At 39.0% G+C, this 19,531-nt stretch overlaps 1 protein-coding gene across 1 annotated transcript in view; it reads right to left on the minus strand.

Annotated features, from left to right (window-relative positions):
• Positions 1 to 17,551, minus strand: part of TTC7A (tetratricopeptide repeat domain 7A) — a 1,159,252-nt gene extending 1,141,701 nt beyond the window's left edge. The window contains exon 1 of the mRNA XM_053712237.1: positions 17,329 to 17,551. Within this exon, the coding sequence (XP_053568212.1) occupies positions 17,329 to 17,461 (133 nt within the window). The 5' untranslated portion in view covers positions 17,462 to 17,551. The remainder of the gene's footprint in view (positions 1 to 17,328) is intronic.
• Between the last annotated feature and the right edge of the window lie 1,980 nt (positions 17,552 to 19,531).

Consider the following 19,531-nt stretch of genomic DNA (forward strand, 5'->3'; position numbering starts at 1 on the left):
TCACATTTTTTTAAATATTTTATTATATCTTTTCATGTGACAACACTGAAGAAATGACACTTTGCTACAATGTAAAGTAGTGAGTGTACAGCCTGTATAACTGTGTAAATTTGCTGTCCCCTCAAAATAACTCAACACACAGCCATTAATGTCTAAAACGTTGGCAATAAAAGTGAGTACACCCCTAAGTAGAAATGTCCAATTTGGGCCCAATTAGCCATTTTCCCTCCCCGGTGTCATGTGACTTGTTAGTGTTACAAGGTCTCAGGTGTGAACGGGGAGCAGGTGTGTTAAATTTGATGTTATCGCTCTCACACTCTCTCATACTGGTAACTGGAAGTTCAACATGGCACCTCATGGCAAATAACTCTGAGGATCTGAAAAAAAGAATTGTTGCTCTACATAAAGATGGCCAAGGCTATAAGAAGATTGCCAGGACCCTGAAACTGAGCTGCAGCACAGTGGGCAAGACCATACATCGGTTTCACAGGATAGGTTCCACTCAGAACAGGCTTCGCCATGGTCGACCATAGAAGTTGAGTGAACATGCACAGCTTCATATGCAGAGGTTGTCTTTGATAAATATACGTATGAGTGCTGCCAGCATTGTTGCAGAGGTTGAAGGGCTGGGGGGGTCAGCCTGTCAGTGCTCGGACCATACACCGCACACTTCATCAAATTGGTCTGCACTGTTGGCAACAAAATGTCCAAATTGGGCCCAAAGTGTCAATATTTTGTGTGGCCACCATTATTTTCCAGCACTGCCATAACTCTCTTGGGCATGGAGTTCATCAGAGCTTCACAGGTTGCCACTGGAATCATCTTCCACTCCTCCATGATGACATCACGGAGCTGGTGGATGTTAGAGACCTTCCACTCTCCCACCTTCCGTTTGAGGATGCCCCACAAATGCTCAATAGGGTTTAGGTCTGGAGACATGCTTGGCCAGTCTATCACCTTTACCCTCAGCTTCTTTAGCAAGGCAGTGGTTGTCTTGGAGGTGTGTTTGGGGTCATTATCATGTTAGAATACTGTACTGCGGAACAGTCTCCGAAGGGAGGGGATCATGCTCTGCTTCAGTATGTCACAGTACATGTTGGCATTCATGGTTCCCTCAATGAACTTTAGCTCCCAGTGCCAGCAACACTCATGCAGGCCCAGACCATGACACTCCCAGCACCATGCTTGACTGTAGGCAAGACACACTTGTCTTTGTACTCCTCACCTGGTTGCCGCCACACAAGCTTGACACCATCTGAAACAAATAAGTTTATCTTGGTCTCATCGGACCACAGGACATGGTTCCAGTAATCCATGTCCTTAGTCTGCTTGTCTTCAGCAAACTGTTTGCAGGCTTTCTTGTGCATCATCTTTAGAAGAGGCTTCCTTCTGTGACGACAGCCATGCAGACCAATTTGATGCAGTGTGCAGTGTATGGTCCGAGCACTGACAGGCTGACCCCCCACCCCTTTAACCTCTGCAGCAATGCTGGCAGCAGTCATACGTATATTTTCCAAAGACAACCTCTGCATATGAAGCTGAGCATGTTCACTCAACTTCTATGGTCGACCATGGCGAGGCCTGTTCTGCGTGGAACCTGTCCTGTGAAACCGCTGTATGGTCTAGCCCACTGTGCTGCAGCTTAGTTTCAGGGTCCTGGCAATCTTCTTATAGCCTAGGCCATCTTTATGTAGAGCAACAATTCTTTTTTTCAGATCCTCAGAGTTATTTGCCATGAAGTGCCATGTTGAACTTCCAGTTACCAGTATGAGAGAGTGTGAGAGTGATAACACCAAATTTAACATACCTGCTCCCCATTTACACCGGAGACCTTGTAACACTAACAAGTCACATGACACCGGGGAGGGAAAATGGCTAATTGGGCCCAATTTGGACATTTCCACTTAGGGGTGTACTCACTTTTGTTGCCAACGGTTTAGACATTAATGGCTGTGTGTTGAGTTATTTAGAGGGGGCAGCAAATTTACACTGTAATACAGGCTGTACACTCACTACTTTACATTGTTGTCACATGAAAAGATATAATAAAATATTTACAAAAATGTGAGGGGTGTACTCACTTTTGTGAGATACTGTATATATAAAAAAAACATATACACGAATACAACGGGGTATTACAATTTAAAACTCAGGGACAGTGTAAATATTTAAACCCTGCCTTATATAAGAGAACAGTAGTTAAACTGCACTCATGACAGAAGTCACTGCTTAGTTACACTGTATAGGAGACAATAGAAGCTGTCAGGTCTTACAGTGTGCAGCTTCTCTGCATACCACGTGCACAGCTTTTAAACTTTAACCCTTCCTCTCACATATGACTGCACTGTAATGTCAGTGAACTAATGCAAACCAATTGTATTTAAATCCAAAACACAAAACAGTTTATAAATAAAACACATCATTACAGATCTACTGCTTATCAAAGCAGCATTCTCAGTGATAGAAACTGGATACACTAGGACTGGACTGTACAGCCCTAAATACTATTACTTTCAATGTCACTTTAACCCAGAAATGATATAATATTACAAATAATTACAAAAACAGCTCATACTGAGATAAAATAATCACTTTATATTGCACATGAAGCCTCAGTACCACTAAGAATCCTTTCTATCTGCTGCCTTTTTATTCAAGTTATTTTTCTTTCTCAAATAGCATAGATAGTTCATTGTTTTTTTACTCCTTTTTTTGGATAATCCAGGGTTAATTTAGAAATGAGTGTGAAGAATATGAAGTGATAATCTTTCATTTCCATGTTATCATTTGCATACACACCAATCATATAACTTAATGGAGTCTTGCAAGGTTATGCAGCACTCTCACTGTCTAAACGTTTTAGAACATATAAGGATCTTATAACATAACGATCTTATAAAAATGTGTAAACTAACTGACAATGCTGATGGATGCCTGTCATGCTGTGCGCGCCCTCCAAATGAATCTATGTGCTCCAAGTGTGAACGATGACTGCCTACAATACTAATGAAAACATTTTCGCAATAAAAAAATAAAGTTTACCGCACCCGGGCCGTCATGGACCTATTCAGGGGCATGCATACATGGGCCAGGGGAGCTGCAGTTCCAATAACTCCTATAGTAAGCCGGTGCTGGCTCCGCCTCTTCCTCCCAGTACTGTTCGTGCACTGTGAGTACAACTTCGTTCACGTGAACATCACCGCTGCTGATTGGCTCCTGGTGGCTTCCCCCACAGCGGCAGCTATCAGAGCTGCCTCATTTAGGGTTTATTGGCTGCGCAGTGCTTCCACCACCAGCGGGTGGTGCTGTCGATCACGGCTTATAGGTAACACCTGTAATATGTTACACAACGGAGAGAGGCAGAGCGTCTTACTGCTTCTCTCCATAATATGCCTGCCTCACCTGTCTCCTATGAATGCACGTCCCTGATCAAACAATACTCTTATTAAAGTTTACAAAAATGCTTATTTTTTTAAATATTTACCTTCCACCCGCATCTGCTGCTTTCTTTAGCAGATCGATGACAAATCTGGCTTCCTCCAATCATTGCGTGCCCCCTTTGGCCCCTTTCTATGAGGTCATACTTAAGTAGTTTCAGGCGCGTGTCCATGTTCTGAACACTATGTGGCAGTGGCATGTGTAGGCAGCAATTTCACACAAGCGACCTATAGAGGGAGATTCAGCAGGCAGAGAACTTTCGGAGCTCTGACTGCACTCTAAAGCTTTCAGTAAATGTTGATTATATAACATTGCTATATACACTGCAGCAAGCAAATAGTGCTTAAGGGAACATGAAACCCACATTTTTTTCTTTCATGATTCAGAATGTAATTTTAAAACAACTTTCAAATTTACTTCTATTATCTAATTTGTTTTGTTCTGGTGATATCCTTTATTGAAAAGTATACCTAGGTAAGCTCAGGAGATGCTGATTGCTCGCTGCACATTTATGACTCATGTTATTGGTTCACGCAGTGCATTCAGCTAGCTCCCAGTAGTGCATAGTTGCTTCATCAAAGGACACCAAGAGAATGAAGCAAATTAGATAACAGAAGTAAATTGGAAACTTGTTTAAAACTGCATTCTCTGTCTGAATCATGAAAGGAAAAAAAATGGGGTCTCTTGTCCTTTTAATACACATGCACACTCCTACCTCTCTACACCATCATTAAACAAAAGTGACCAAGAAAAAGTGTCAAATGTGATAACAAAAGTCAACTCAAAGCATTTTGTTTACATTGTATACTCTATCTGAATCATGAAACTTTATTGTTTCTCTTCCATGTCCCTGCATTAGAGATAAGAAGTTGGAAGCTTAGAAGGTTGGAAATAAAACAAGTAGTGAATTAGAGAATATGTCACTGTGCCCTCTGGCTAGGGAAGATCATTTCATGGCATGAATTGCATGGGTGAGGTATCAGGAAAGTAAAGGTTGGGCAATTATAAACCCTTTGCCTAAACAAACTGTTATATTCCTTTTGATAATGTATTTTTATATTTACCCTTATTAAAAAGAATAATAATGTGTATGATTAATTAACCCTTCGGGTACAGCACATCCCTGTAACTTATTTTCCTTAACAGAGCAGGGAGTGCTGCTGAATTGTATTTGTTTTATTTAATACTAGTTATCATTACTTTTATCTGCACATATTTCTATAAATGTTCTATGGGCAAAGTAGAAGTCATAATGACTACATCATAGATATTAAAGGGAAACTGAACCAATTTTTTTTTCTTTCGTGAATGAGATAGAGCATGCAATTTTAAGCAACTCTCTAATTTACATTTAGCCACCAATCAGCAAGCGCTACCCAGGAGCTGAACCAAAGATGGGCCGTCTCGTAAGCTTACATTCCTGATTTTTCAAATAAAGATACCTAGAGAACGAAGACAAATTGATAGCAGTAAATTAAAAAGTTGCTAAAAATTGCATGCTCTATCTGAATCATGAAAGAAAAAATTTCGGTTCAATATCCCTTTAAAAATGTTAGAAAAAGAACTGCATGTATTTTTAAAAAATACATTTATTAAAATGAGTTTTCATTTGATAAAGTTAATTTTTGATTTTTTTTTTTTTGTTTATAATTAATTCTTTATTATTGTTTATTTAACACTACTGGTGGTAAAAGATACACCTTCAATCTTGACAAGAAAATGTAGCATTGGGACATAAAACCCCAAATTTTCTTTCATGGTTCAGATAGAGCATGTGATTTTAAACAACTCTCCAAATTTCTTCAATTATCAAATATGCTTCATTCTCTTGGTATCATTTGTTAAAGGTGCAGCAATGCACTACTGAAATAAGCAAAATATAAAGAAGGCATATGCTTTCATAAGTATCACAAACATACAAGTGTATGCACTGTATTCTCCAACAGAGGGCAGTAGTGAGTAAACTGCAGAGAAGAAAAACAAGCCCGCTGACGTGTAAGCTCATTATACAAAGTAAAGGTGATTTGATAAGGTGAAACAGTCACCCAATAACATCATGGGTGACGTAAATATTTAGACAAATATCATTTGAACTCAATAAAAAATTATGCTAATTATTATTATTATTGTTATTTGTAGAGCGCCAACAGATTCCGCAGCGCTAAAGACATGAGTCTAATATGCAAGGTAAGAATTATGGGAGACAAAGGAATAGAGGGCCCTGCCAAGAGTCTCACTGTTGTAAATCAGCTCTCATGAAGGTGATCTACAAAGCAGCTAAGCTCATAAGCTTACATGCTAAGGGGGTTCAATGCGATAACTAAAGGAGAGGAACTAAGATAGGAAAATGTAAGTATATATTTAAAGGGACAGTTAAGTCCAAAAAAAACTTTCATGTTTCAAATGGGGCATGTAATTTTAAACAACTTTCCAATTTACTTTTATCACAAATTTTGCTTTGTTCTCTTGGTATTCCTAGTTGAAAGCTAAACCTAGGAAGGCTCATATGATAATTTCTAAGCCCTTGAAGGCCGCCTCTTATCACATGCTTTTTTATTTGCTTTTCCCAACAGGGAAGAGCTAGTTCATGTCAGTCATATAGACAAAATTGTGATCACACCCATGACTTGTGGCAGACACTGCACTAATTGGCTAAAATGAAAGTCAATAGATAATAAATAAAATGTCATGTGATCAGTGGGCTGTCAGAAGATGCTTAGATACAAGTTAATCACAGAGGTAAAAAGTACATTTATATAACAGTGTTGGTTATGCAAAACTGGGGAATAGGTAATAAAGGGATTATCTATGTTTTAAAACAACAACAATTCTGGTGTTGACAGTCCCTTTAAGGAGTGCTTGAAAGTTTGAAAACTAGTGGAGAATCTTGTGGAGCAAGGCAGAGAGTCTGGAGAAGTCTTCTAGATGGGAATGTGAGGAGGTAACGAGAGAGGGGGAGAGAAGGAGGTCATGAGCAGAGGGAAGGGGACGGGAGGGAGAGTATCTAGAGACGAGGTGATATAGGGTGGAGCAGTGTTATTGAGAGCTTTAAAAGTTAGAGTCAGGATTTTGTGTTTTATTCTGGTGGTTAGAGGAAGCCAGTGAAGGGACTGGCAGAGAGGTGCAGCAGATGAGGAGCGACGTGTAAGGAAGATCAGCCTGGCAGAAGCATTTATTATGGATTGTAAGGGAGATAGACGGAAGCTAGGGAGGCCGTAGAGGATGGAGTTGCAATAGTCAAGGCGGGAAATGATTAGAGAACGGATTAAAGTCTTAGTTGTGTCTTGTCACAAGACTCTTGTGTGAGGAAGTGGCTAATTTTGGAGATGTTTTTAAGGTGGAGGCAGCAAAAATTGGCCAAAGATTGGATGTGGGGAGTGAGAGATCTGAGTCAAGTTTGACCCCAAGACATCGGGCATGCGGTGTTGGGGTAGTGATGTTATTATCAACAGTTAGAGAAGGTTGGGGGTAGGTATTCTTGAAGAAGTGGGAAAATAAGGAGCTTAGTTTTGGAGAGATTTAGCTTAACCCCTTAACGACCAGCGCCATACCCTGTACGACGCTTGTCGTTATGCCCTTGGCTTCTCTCTGCCGAGATCTCGCTCAAATTTGCAAGATTGCGCTATTTCTGCATGCCCCATGAGTGGGGTACTGCAGAAATAAATTTGCAGAGTTACCGATGCAAAGAGGGCCACTCTATGGCCCTCTTTGCATCGGACAGCGGTGGTGCCGATCGTTGGTGGGTGGGAGAATAAGGAGGGAGGCGGGTGGGCGGCCCATCACTGTAAGAGGCGGGAGGAGGGCGGGAGTGGGTGGGTCCGCTACTTCACGCTACAGGGAAGACCAAAATACAAAAAAACCTGCATCATTGAGGGGGAAGGAGGGAGGTAGGGGCAATGAGGGGGATCCTATGTGGGATCCGTTGCCATAAAGGAATCTGGGAGGGGGAGGGTATGTGCCTAATTTGCAGCAAACTGGGTGCTGGCAGACAGCTGGGGGAAGGTTAGAGAGCTGTTTGGGGGATCAGGGAGGTTGGGGGCTAAGAGGGGATCCAACACTGCAGAATATTTATTAAAAAAAAATGATAAAAAAAAAAGCCTTTTATTTTAGTACTGGCAGACTTTCTGCCAGTACTTAAGATGGCGGTGACAATTGTGAGGTGAGGGAGGGAAGAGAGCTAGGCCTTCTAATTACCAAAAAGCAATGTCAAAGCCATATATCTCTGCTATTTCTTAACAAAGTGGATCCCAGAGAAGCATTTACAACCATTTGTGCGATGATTGCACAAGCTGTTTGTAAATAATTTCAGTGAGAAACCTAAAATTGTGAAAAAGTTAACGATTTTTTTTAATTTGATCGCATTTGGCTGTGAAATGGTGGCATGAAATATACCAAAATGGGCCTAGATCAATACTTTGGGTTGTCTACTAAAAAAATATATAGTTTTGATAGGTAAATATAAAAAAAGGCTCTATTTCTCATTAAATGTAGTGATGGCAAAAATGCTAAAAATGCTCCCATCTTTTGGGGAAGTTTTTGTCTAAAATGCCCGGTCCATAAGGGGTTAAAGGGATACTGAACCCAATTTTTTGTGATTCAGATAGAGCATTCAATTTTAAGTAACTTTCTAATTTACTCCTATTAGCAATTTTTCTTTTTTCTCTTGGTATCTTTATTTGAAGAAGCAGGTAAGCTTATGAGCCGTCCAATTTTTGGTTCAGCGCCCTGGATAGCTCTTGCTGATTGGTGGCTGAATTTTAGCTGAACCAAATATGGGCCGTATATAAGTTTACATTCCTGCTTTTTCAAATTAAGATACCAAGAGAACGAAGAAAAATTGATAATATGAGTAAATTAGAAATTTGCATAAAACTGCGTGCTCTATCTGAATCATGAAAGAAAAAAATGTGGGTTCAGTATTCCTTAAAGGTAGTGAGAGGACATCGAGAATGAAATATTAGAAAGAATTGGATATGCTTCATTTCATATATTTTATATTACTCAGGTCCACTAAAATACGCATGTACTAAATACACGTTTCAACTAGTCATTCTAATAAATCACAAACATATACATTAATGCCAGAATTAACGTTCTCAATTAAATGTGAAAAAGCAATGAAATTTCTGGTTTCAGATGTTTCTGGAAGTTTAAAACTTAAAGGGACAGTGTACCGTAAAACTGGATTCCCCTTAATGTGTTTCTAATTACTTTTTATGTCAGTTGAAGAGTACAAAATATTTGAAAAATTGTTCCTTTAGTTTTGTTTTGTATATGAACTAGCTGGTTATACTATTTAAAACTGCAACCCATTAATATGTTCTGAGCTTGAAGGGAGATCAATTCTCTTATCACTCTTATGCACACACAAACAAACGCCTAGATTTAGAGTTCTGCGTTAGCCGTCAAAAGCAGCGTTAAGGGCTCCTAACGCTGCTTTTTACCGCCAGCTGGTATTTAGAGTCAGCCAGGAAAGGGTCTAACGCTCACTTCCAAGCCGCGACTTTTCCATATCGCAAATCCCCTTACGCCAATTGTGTATCCTATCTTTTCAATGGGATCTTCCTAATGCTGGTATTTAGAGTCTTGGCTGAAGTGAGCAGTAGACCCTCTACCGACAAGACTCCAGCCGCAGAAAAAAGTCAGTAGTTAAGAGCTTTCTGGGCTAACGCCGGTTTATAAAGCTCTTAACTACTGTGCTCTAAAGTACACTAACACCCATAAACTACCTATGTACCCCTAAACAGAGGTCCCCCCACATCGCCGCCACTCTAATAAAAATGTTTAACCCCTAATCTGCCGACCGCACATCGTCGCCACCTACATTATCCTTATGTACCCCTAATCTGCTGCCCCTAACATCGCCGACACCTACATAATATTTATTAACCCCTAATCTGCCCCCCCAATATCGTAGCCGCCACCTATCTACACTTATTAACCCCTAATCTGCCGACCGGACTTCGCCACTACTATAATAAATGTATTAACCCCTAAACCGCCTCACTCCCGCCTCAAAAACCCTATAATAAATAGTATTAACCCCTAATCTGTCCTCCCTAACATCGCCGACACCTAACTTCAAGTATTAACCCCTAATCTGCTGACCGGACCTCGCTGCTACTCTAATAGATGTATTAACCCCTAAAGCTAAGTCTAACCCTAACACCCCCCTAAATTAAATATAATTTTAATCTAACGAAAAAAATTAAATATTATTAACTAAAGTCTTCCTATTTAAAACTAAATACTTACCTGTAAAATAAACCCTAATATAGCTACAATATAACGAATAATTATATTGTAGCTATTTTAGGATTTATATTTATTTTACAGGCAACTTTGTATTTATTTTAACTAGGTACAATAGCTATTAAATAGTTATTTACTATTTAATATCTATCTAGTTAAAATAATTACAAAATTACCTGTAAAATAAATCCTAACCTAAGTTACAATTAAACCTAAAACTACACTATCAATAAATAAATTAAATCAATTAACTACAAGTACCTACAATTAAATAAACTAAACTAAATTACAAAAAATAAAAAAAGATTACAAGAATTTTAAGCTAATTACACCTACTCTAAGCCCCCTAATAAAATAACAAAGCCCCCCAAAATAAAAAAATTCCCTACCCTAATCTAAATTAAAATAGTTAACAGCTCTATTACCTTACCAGCCCTTAAAAGGGCTTTTTGCGGGGCATGCCCCAAAGAAATCAGCTCTTTTGCCTGTAAAAAAAACACAATACCACCCCCCAACATTACAACCCACCACCCACATACCCCTACTCTAACCCAAACCCCCCTTAAATAAACCTAACACTACCCCCCCTGAAGATCTCCCTACCTTGAGTCGTCTTCACCCAACCGGGCCGAACTCTTCATCCGATGGACCAAAAGAAGACATCCGGAGCGGAAGAAGTCTTTTATCCTATCCGGGCAGAAGAGGACATCTGGACCGGCAGACATCTTCATCCAAGCGGCATCTTCTATCTTCAACCATCCGACGAGGAGTGGCTCCATCTTCAAGACCTCCGGCGCGGAACATCCTTCTTCAACGACGACTACCCAACTAATGAAGGTTCCTTTAAGTGACGTCATTCAAGATGGCGTCCCTCGAATTACGATTGGCTGATAGGATTCTATCAGCCAATCGGAATTAAGGTAGGAAAAATCTGATTGGCTGATTGAATCAGCCAATCAGATTGAGCTCACGTTCAATTGACTGTTCCGATCAGCCAATAGAATGCGAGCTCAATCTGATTGGCTGATTGGATCAGCCAATCCGATTGAACTTGAATCTGATTGGCTGATTCAATCAGCAAATCAGATTTTTCTTACCTTAATTCCGATTGGCTGATAGAATCCTATCAGCCAATCGGAATTCGAGGGACGCCATCTTGGATGACGTCACTTAAAGTTACCTTCATTCGTCGGTAGTCGTCATTGAAGAAGGATGTTCCGCGCCGGAGGTCTTGAAGATGGAGCCACTCCTCGTCGGATGGATGAAGATAGAAGATGCCGCTGGATGAAGATGTCTGCCGGTCCGGACGTCCTCTTCTGCCCGGATAGGATGAAGACTTCTGCCGCTCCGGATGTCTTCTTTTGGTCCATCGGATGAAGAGTTCGGCCCAGTTGGGTGAAGACGACTCAAGGTAGGGAGATCTTCAGGGGGGTAGTGTTAGGTTTATTTAAGGGGGGTTTAGGTTAGAGTAGGGGTATGTGGGTGGTGGGTTGTAATGTTGGGGTGTGGTATTGTGTTTTTTTTTACAGGCAAAAGAGCTGATTTCTTTGGGGCATGCCCCACAAAAAGCCCTTTTAAGGGCTGGTAAGGTAATAGAGCTGTTAACTACTTTAATTTAGATTAGGGTAGGGAATTTTTTTTATTTTGGGGGGCTTTGTTATTTTATTAGGGGGCTTAGAGTAGGTGTAATTAGTTTTAAATTCTTGTAATCTTTTTCTTATTTTTGTAATTTAGTTTAGTTTATTTAATTGTAGGTAATTGTAGTTAATTGATTTAATTTATTTATTGATAGTGTAGTGTTAGGTTTAATTGTAACTTAGGTTAGGATTTATTTTACAGGTAGTTTTGTAATTATTTTAACTAGGTAGCTATTAAATAGTAAATAACTTTTTAATAGCTATTGTACCTAGTTAAAATAAATACAAAGTTGCCTGTAAAATAAATATAAATCCTAAAATAGCTACAATATAATTATTCGTTATATTGTAGCTATATTAGGGTTTATTTTACGGGTAAGTATTTAGTTTTAAATAGGAAGACTTTAGTTAATAAGATTTAATTTATTTTGTTAGATTAAAATTATATTTAATTTAGGGGGGTGTTAGGGTTAGGCTTAGACTTAGCTTTAGGGGTTAATACATTTATTAGAGTAGCGGCGAGGTCCGGTCGGCAGATTAGGGGTTAATACTTGAAGTTAGGTGTCGGCGATGTTAGGGCGGGCAGATTAGGGGTTAATACTATTTATTATAGGGTTTGTGAGGCGGGAGTGCGGCGGTTTTGGGGTTAATACATTTATTGGAGTGGCGGCGAGGTCCGGTCGGCAGATTAGGGGTTAATAAGTGTAGGTAGGTAGCGGCGACGTTGGGGGCGGCAGATTAGGGGTTAATAAATATAATATAGGGGTCGGCGATGTTAGGGGCAGCAGATTAGGGGTACATAGGTATAATGTAGGTTGCGGCGGTGTACGGAGCGGCAGATTAGGGGTTAATAATATAATGCAGGGGTCAGCAATAGTGGGGGCGGCAGATTAGGGGTTAATAAGTGTAAGGATAGGGGTGTTTAGACTCAGGGTTCATGTTAGGGTGTTAGGTGCAGACTTAGAAAGTGTTTCCCCATAGGAAACAATGGGGCTGCGTTAGGAGCTGAACGCTGCTTTTTTGCAGGTGTTAGTTTTTTTTTTACAGCCCAATCTGCCCCATTGTTTCCTATGGGGGAATCGTGCACGAGCATGTTTTTCCAGCTAGCCGCTACCGTAAGCAGCGCTGGTATTGAGAGTTGAAGTGGCGGTAAATATGCCTGTACGCTCACTTTTTGGAGCCTAACGCAGCCCTTCAGAGAACTCTAAATACCAGCGTTGTTTAAAAGGTGTGGGGGGGGGGAAACACGCGTAGCTAACGCACCCCTTTGGCCGCAAAACTCTAAATCTAGGCGAAAGTTTCCTTATCTTATTTCTGTGTGTATATGAAGAGAGAACAAATGAAAATGTTAGCACTTATCTCTCCTATCCCTAATAATAAACATATAGATACATTAACGTATATGTATATATATGTATATTTATATATATATGATTGTATTACTTTATTTTAATGTTTTACATGTGTTTTGTTAGACTTTTATTCTAGCCCTAACACTTTACTTCAGGTCTCCAGTCTTTGCGCTGTTATGTTTTGCGCTTGTAAAATGAGCGATGTTTAACACAGCTGCGCTATCCATTGAACGTATAGGGCCTGCTAAAAAGATGTCTGCCGCACTAAACATTCTTTGGTAATTCTGTTTTACCTTTAACTTGTAATACAAGATTGTGTGCTATTATGAGAGCCGTGCACTGAATATAGTGCTACACTTGTAATCTAGGCCTATGTGTTTATCCCTACAAAAGGGTTTAAACACGTTGATAAAGTCAGCTCAAGAGCACCAATGCACTGCTGGGAGCTAGCTGGTGATTGGTGGCCACAGCCACAAGTCTGTTCTCATTGGCTGACCAGATGTGTCCAACTAGGTCCCAGTAACGCTATGCTCCTCTGGAGCTGACTTTAAATATGTGTTTAAATCATTTACAAGGGCCTATACACATAAGTATATGTAAGGAATAAGGCAACAATAAAATGATCTAACATACTTGAAAAAAGTTATTTCTTACATTTATGTCCCTTTAAGTTTTGAACTATCATGAACCATTTTAAGAAAATAACTAAACCAATTTGCTTCAATTTCAGCTAAGCCTGTGTATCCATGCAAAAGATCTAACCATTTGTTTAATACAGAATAACGGTCTGAACTTAAACATAAACACAGGTTTACTATTTTAACAATATGCTGGAAATATTTATGTTAAATCATCTCTAAATAAGTAAATATTATTTATATGCAAAATACTTCTTAAACCAGGATCATTACAAGGACAGTAAAGCCCAAATAAAACTTTCATGATGCAGATAGCGCATGCAACTTTAAACAACTTTAAAGTTTACTTCAATTATATAATTTGCTACATTCACTTTGTATCCTTTGTTTAAAAGCATACCTAAGTATTCTCAGGAGCAGCAATACACTACTGGGAACTAGCTGCTGATTGGTGCCTACACATATATGCCTCCTGTTACTGGCTCAACAGATGCGTTCAACTAGTTCCCAACAGTGCATTGCTGCTACTTCAACAAAGAATAACAAGAGAATTAATCAAATTTGAGAACAGAAATAAATTGGAAAGTTGTTTAAACTTGTATCATGAAAAAAACATTTTGGGTATCATGTCCCTTTAATAACACAAAATAATTGAGTTTTATTGTATTAACATGCTTATATTTTGCATTTCTAAGACCTTATGTAAATATACATGCTATGTACCTAAAGCAGTATTTGTAGACTGGGTGTGTTTCTATCACAATAACAATGTGCTATAACACTCTGCCCTTCAGATAAGGGGAGGTGTTTAATACAGATGGCATTTAGTGCAGGCAATGCAGAATTATTAAACCCTAATTTTACGTGTAATATAATCCCTAAACAGACCTTTAGATTTCATAGTAAAAATGTATTTGCCTCCAGGACCTAAGATAGCAACGCATAAAAACATTAAGTACTAAATAAGCCAGTTGTGATGACCACAGGGCAGGTACACAGGAACAATAGCAGTTAAACACAGTCAGGGTGCGGAAATAAGAGGAAGCAGACAGAAGCAATCAAAACTATAATAAGTAACTAAAGTACACCATTTCCATAACTCGTTTACATCTTAAAGCAACCATGATCGATAGTTACAACGGTCTGGTCTAGATTCCTAAAGTTATCAAACTCCAGTAAGAAATATCTCCCTTACTCATAGGTTATCAAATGTAGTTGTTTCATTAAGCTTTGGAGAGGTAATGCTATACTTTGTGAGTAACCAATATTTTCAAATGAGGGGACACAATGGAATTTAACTTGTGAAAGGAATATGAAACCCAAAATGTTCTTTTGTGATTCAGACAGAGTATACATTTAAAAAAAAAAAAGTTTCTAATTTACTTCTATTATCAAATTTGCTTCGTTCCCATAATATTCTGTGTTGAAAGAGATACCTAGGTAGGCATCTGGATACTACATGGCAGGAAATAGTGCTGCCATCTAGTGCTCTTGAAAATGGATAACATTCTTGCAAACCTATTGCTAAATAGTGCTCCAGAAATGGGCAGGTGTTCCGTAATGTTTCCCTACCACGTTACGTTTTCCTACCTATGGCCACGCCTACCTACAATAAACTTAAAGGGACACTGTACCCAATTTTTTTCTTTTGTGATTCAGATAGAGCATGAAATTTTAAGCAACTTTCTAATTTACTCCTATTATCAAATGTTCTTTATTCTCTTGGTATCTTTATTTGAAATGCAACAGTGTAAGTTTAGATGTCGGCCCATTTTTGGTGAACAACCTAGGTTGTCCTTGCTGATTGGTGGATAAATTCATCCACCAATCAAAAACTGCTGTCCAGAGTTCTGAACCAAGAAAAAAGCTTAGATGCCATCTTTTTCATATAAAGATAGCAAGAGAATGAAGAAAAATTGATAATAGGAGTAAATTAGAAAGTTGCTTAAAATTGCATGCTCTATCTGAATCACAAAAGAAAAATTTTGGGTTCAGTGTCCCTTTAAAAATACCCCTTGAACGCATGCGCTCACTGCCGCAGTCGGCAAACATTATAGAACACCAACCTACAAAAAAACTTTGAAATACACTTGTGCACGCATGCGCTCACTGCCAAAGTCGGCAAATATTACACAACACTGCCCACAATTTTGGCAACTAGCTGGGGACATCAAAATACCATTTTTAAAAAAAGGCTTCCTACAACTATGTTATTTTATTCTGTATATTCAATATTATTATACTGATTTCTTTGATGAAAGGAGTGAACGTATTTCAATAAAGCAGACATAATCTAAATAGTTACAAAATGTATTAGCGTTTCATCATGAAAGGGAATGTTTGTAACTATTTGGATTATGTCTGCTTTATTGAAATACGTTCATTCCTTTAATCAAAGAAATCAGTATAATGTTATTGAATATACAGAATAAAAATAGCTAGTTGCCAAAATTGTGGACGGTGTTTTGTAATATTTGCGGACTTCGGCAGTGAGCGCATGCGTGCACAAGTGTATTTCCAAGTTTTTTGTAGGCTGGTGTTCTATAATGTTTTCCGACTGCGGCAGTGAGCGCATGCGTTCAAAGGGTACTTTCAAGTTTATTGTAGGCGTGGCAGTAGGTAGGAAAACGGTTTATTCATATTTTGTTATATATTTCTAGATAAACAAATATCAAATAAAAACACTTATACTTATTTATAAAATAACTGTCACAAACCCATACACAAACATACAAGAAAAATAGGCATGCAGTGATGAAGATTACAAGTGGAGTGCAAAATTGTGCTTACGCGAGCATGATATTTGCATTCCACTCGGTAATAACGGTGCACGCAAATGTGTGCTGGTATTACAGGTTTAGCGCAATGCGAACGCAAGGTCAGGGAAGCTTTGTACTCACTAAAGCGCGTTTCCATAGGCTCCAATGGGAGCCTCGTTCTCATGCCATAAGACAAGGCAGAGAACCTAGCGCAGCAAAGGGGGTAAGTCGCGCATCGATGTACAGCAAATTTTAAATGTATGTGAATATATACATGCATATACACATATTAAACACATAAATCTATATGTATATATTCATATACATATATATTTCAAGTGAAATCACAGTCACCTATAGACCGCAATGTAAAGACACTTTTCAGTGCCATTTTTTTCTAACACCCCACACCCACCCACTTTAACCCCTTAAAACTGCTTTATGCAGTTATTATTTACAAAAATAAAAATGCTGATTTTTTTTTTTTTATTTTGTACTGGAACTATCCACTTTATTTGGGGGCAAATTTGGGGACATTTTTTTTAATTAACCAGGAGGCCTGACCTCTGGTTAATTCAATGAGCGCTAAGTGGTACCGCAAGCTCGCTACAGCATTAACCAGCTACTTGTAATGGCTGATCATTTATGGTGCGCCTGTTTACAGGAGCACTATAAATTAGCGCTCCACTTGTAATCTAGCCCTTTATGTTTTGCAAAAGGAGAAAGTTAGAGAAATTAATCAGAGACTGCAACAAAGAGCCACTACTGAGTTTTGTATTTCTGAATTTAGGTAATTAAGTAGTCCTGTTTGCTAGGGCTGCAATTTCACCATTTTAATTAGTTACATGACCATTAATTAATATGGTCATGTATAATGTAAATGTCATTAATAAATATGAAATTCAATATGCATAACCCAGACCAAATAATGGCAATTCTGATAATAAACTCGCTATCATAAACTGCTATCTATGACCAAGAAGAAAACAAATGGGTTTGTAACCTCTGCAAGTAACTGTCTATTCCCTGGGGCAAATAAGGCAATTTGTACTATAATACAATTTATCTAAATTCTAAACTCTGTTTACACTACGTCGATCTAACTGTGCTTTCCATTACAGCACTGACTTGGCGCATTGTCACATGTTATTGTGACAACAAACAGGGAGCTCACCTTGTGCATAAGGGCTGTGTCAGTGCAATTAGTGCAACTTGTATATGGGGACTTTTTATAAATTGAGCATATACTCACCAGAGCTGTCCTTGGATTTGGGAGACATCTGCTTGACCAGACCCAGAATCCTATCCCATTGGCACTCTGCTCTGCAGCGCTCAATCTCTGCCTCCTGCTTTAGATGTGAAAGTGACAGCCTAGAAGAAGCCATGATCTGTCATTCCAGAGAGGGAATCCCACGGTGAGGGGGGCACAGCTCCTGAAGTAGTTCAGCCACTTGTGTGACAGCTTGTGCAACAGCTCTCAGCCCACAGCTGCAAAGCTCCCTCCCCTCCTGCAGTTGCTCCCTGATTGGTCACTTGAGTAGGGAAGATACACGCTAATTGGTCGGTTTTATTTCCTTGGCCAGACACCTGGTTCTCTCAGGGGAGACCTGCTATAAGTTATGAGTGTCGCCGTGCCAGGCGGCTGAAGGTGTCCTGCTCCGTGTCAGTGTGTCATAAAATGATTTCTTATATACACACGCGCGCTCCTGCTGCTCGGGAGCTTCTGACTACAGTAAAACAACAGCGGGGATTTCCTCTTCTCTCACACGTCATGTTTACACTGGCTAAGCTATTTGTGTAGCATTCACATAATAATGCATTTATTACACAAGTACCTTACAGTATGCAATACGGTGTTATAGGCCCAAATGATTTCCTATGGCTAAAATATACGAAGCTTCTGCAGATATGAGTCATGTTGTGCACCATGTACTCATTACAAATACTGGCTCCTTGATGTGGTTAGGCTTATTAAAGTGTGTTTGTCATAAACATAGCAATTGTACTGTAAGGTTCTTCAATACAATCTATAAGGGACAGTAGGATTTAAAGGGACATCATGATTCAGACAGAGAATACAATTTTAAACAAAATTCCAATTTACTTCTATTATCTAATTTGTTTCAATATTTAGATATCCTTTGTTAAAGAAATAGCAATGCACATGGGTGAGCCAATCACATGAGGCAAATAGGTGCAGCCACCAATCAGAATCTACTGAGCCTATCTAGATATGCTTTTCAGGAAAGAATATCAAGAGAATGAAGCAAATTAGATAACAGAAGTATATTAGAAAGTTGTTTAAAATAGTATTCTCTATCGGAATCATGAAAGAGACAATTTGGGTTTAATGTCCCTTTAATAAAAGCATACTTGAAATTATTAACCTCACTCATTTGATTATTGAGGGATAGAAAGGTCGAAATTGGAACGTGCATGGGTGCATTTCAATTTTGAATAGAAGCATTTCTGCAAAAAAGATTAATTAACAAAAATGTTTCAGAGGCACACGTTAGCTCTCTGAGCTTGAATACAGGCACACACATCATATGTGCATATGCCACTGAAAAGCAGACATTTTGTTATTGCAAGTATAGTTAAAAAATGATTCTAATTAAAATTCAAATGCACCCAAGCACATTTAAATCTTGGCCTTTCTATCCCTTTAATATGTAGAATTAACCCACTGAGTGGTATAAAAGGAAGCCCCTTCTGTCTCCAATCTAAGCTATTGTTTTTTAAAATATATGTCATCAAGTGGTACAGCCATACCACCTGTGCCATTGACTGAAACCAGGATACTGCCAAATCCCTTAAGCTGCACCTGCACATGCGTCAGCCATCATACACATTTCTTACAACATTTCCAGTACTGGAAGATGAGTAGGACTTGTAGCCGATGGGCAACGGGTGTTTTATGGATAGAGCCACAATCTGTAGTGTTATACTATAGGTGTATTGTGGTCTTGATTAGGAAGGCCATGGGAGGATCCAGTCAGTCCCTGGTTTCGCTCTGGAAGCGGGAAGTTTGTCCTGAATGTAAAAGAGTGGGAAGGGCAGCAGTATGGAGATCCATAACCCACGAGAATCCCACAATATGTGAGACTGTTGGGAGCTCTATCTACGTTCTCAGGCCAGGATCTGAATCGACTAGGGGGAATGCACTGTTTTTTTCTGTTAATGGTTAAAGTACTACAGCTTCTGATATAAAGATTCACTGGTGCAAGTAGTACAGCTTCTTCTGATATAAAGATACAATGGTGCAAGCAGTACAGCTTCTGATATAAAGATACAATGGTGCAAACAGTACAGCTTCTGATATAAAGATTCACTGGTGCAAGCAGTACAGCTTCTGATATAAAGATACAATGGTGCAAGCAGTACAGCTTCTGATATAAAGATACAATGGTGCAAGGTGTACAGCTTCTGATATAAAGATACAATGGTGCAAGCAG

This window comes from Bombina bombina, chromosome 4, assembly GCF_027579735.1.
Source record: "Bombina bombina isolate aBomBom1 chromosome 4, aBomBom1.pri, whole genome shotgun sequence".
Classification (NCBI taxonomy): domain Eukaryota; kingdom Metazoa; phylum Chordata; class Amphibia; order Anura; family Bombinatoridae; genus Bombina; species Bombina bombina.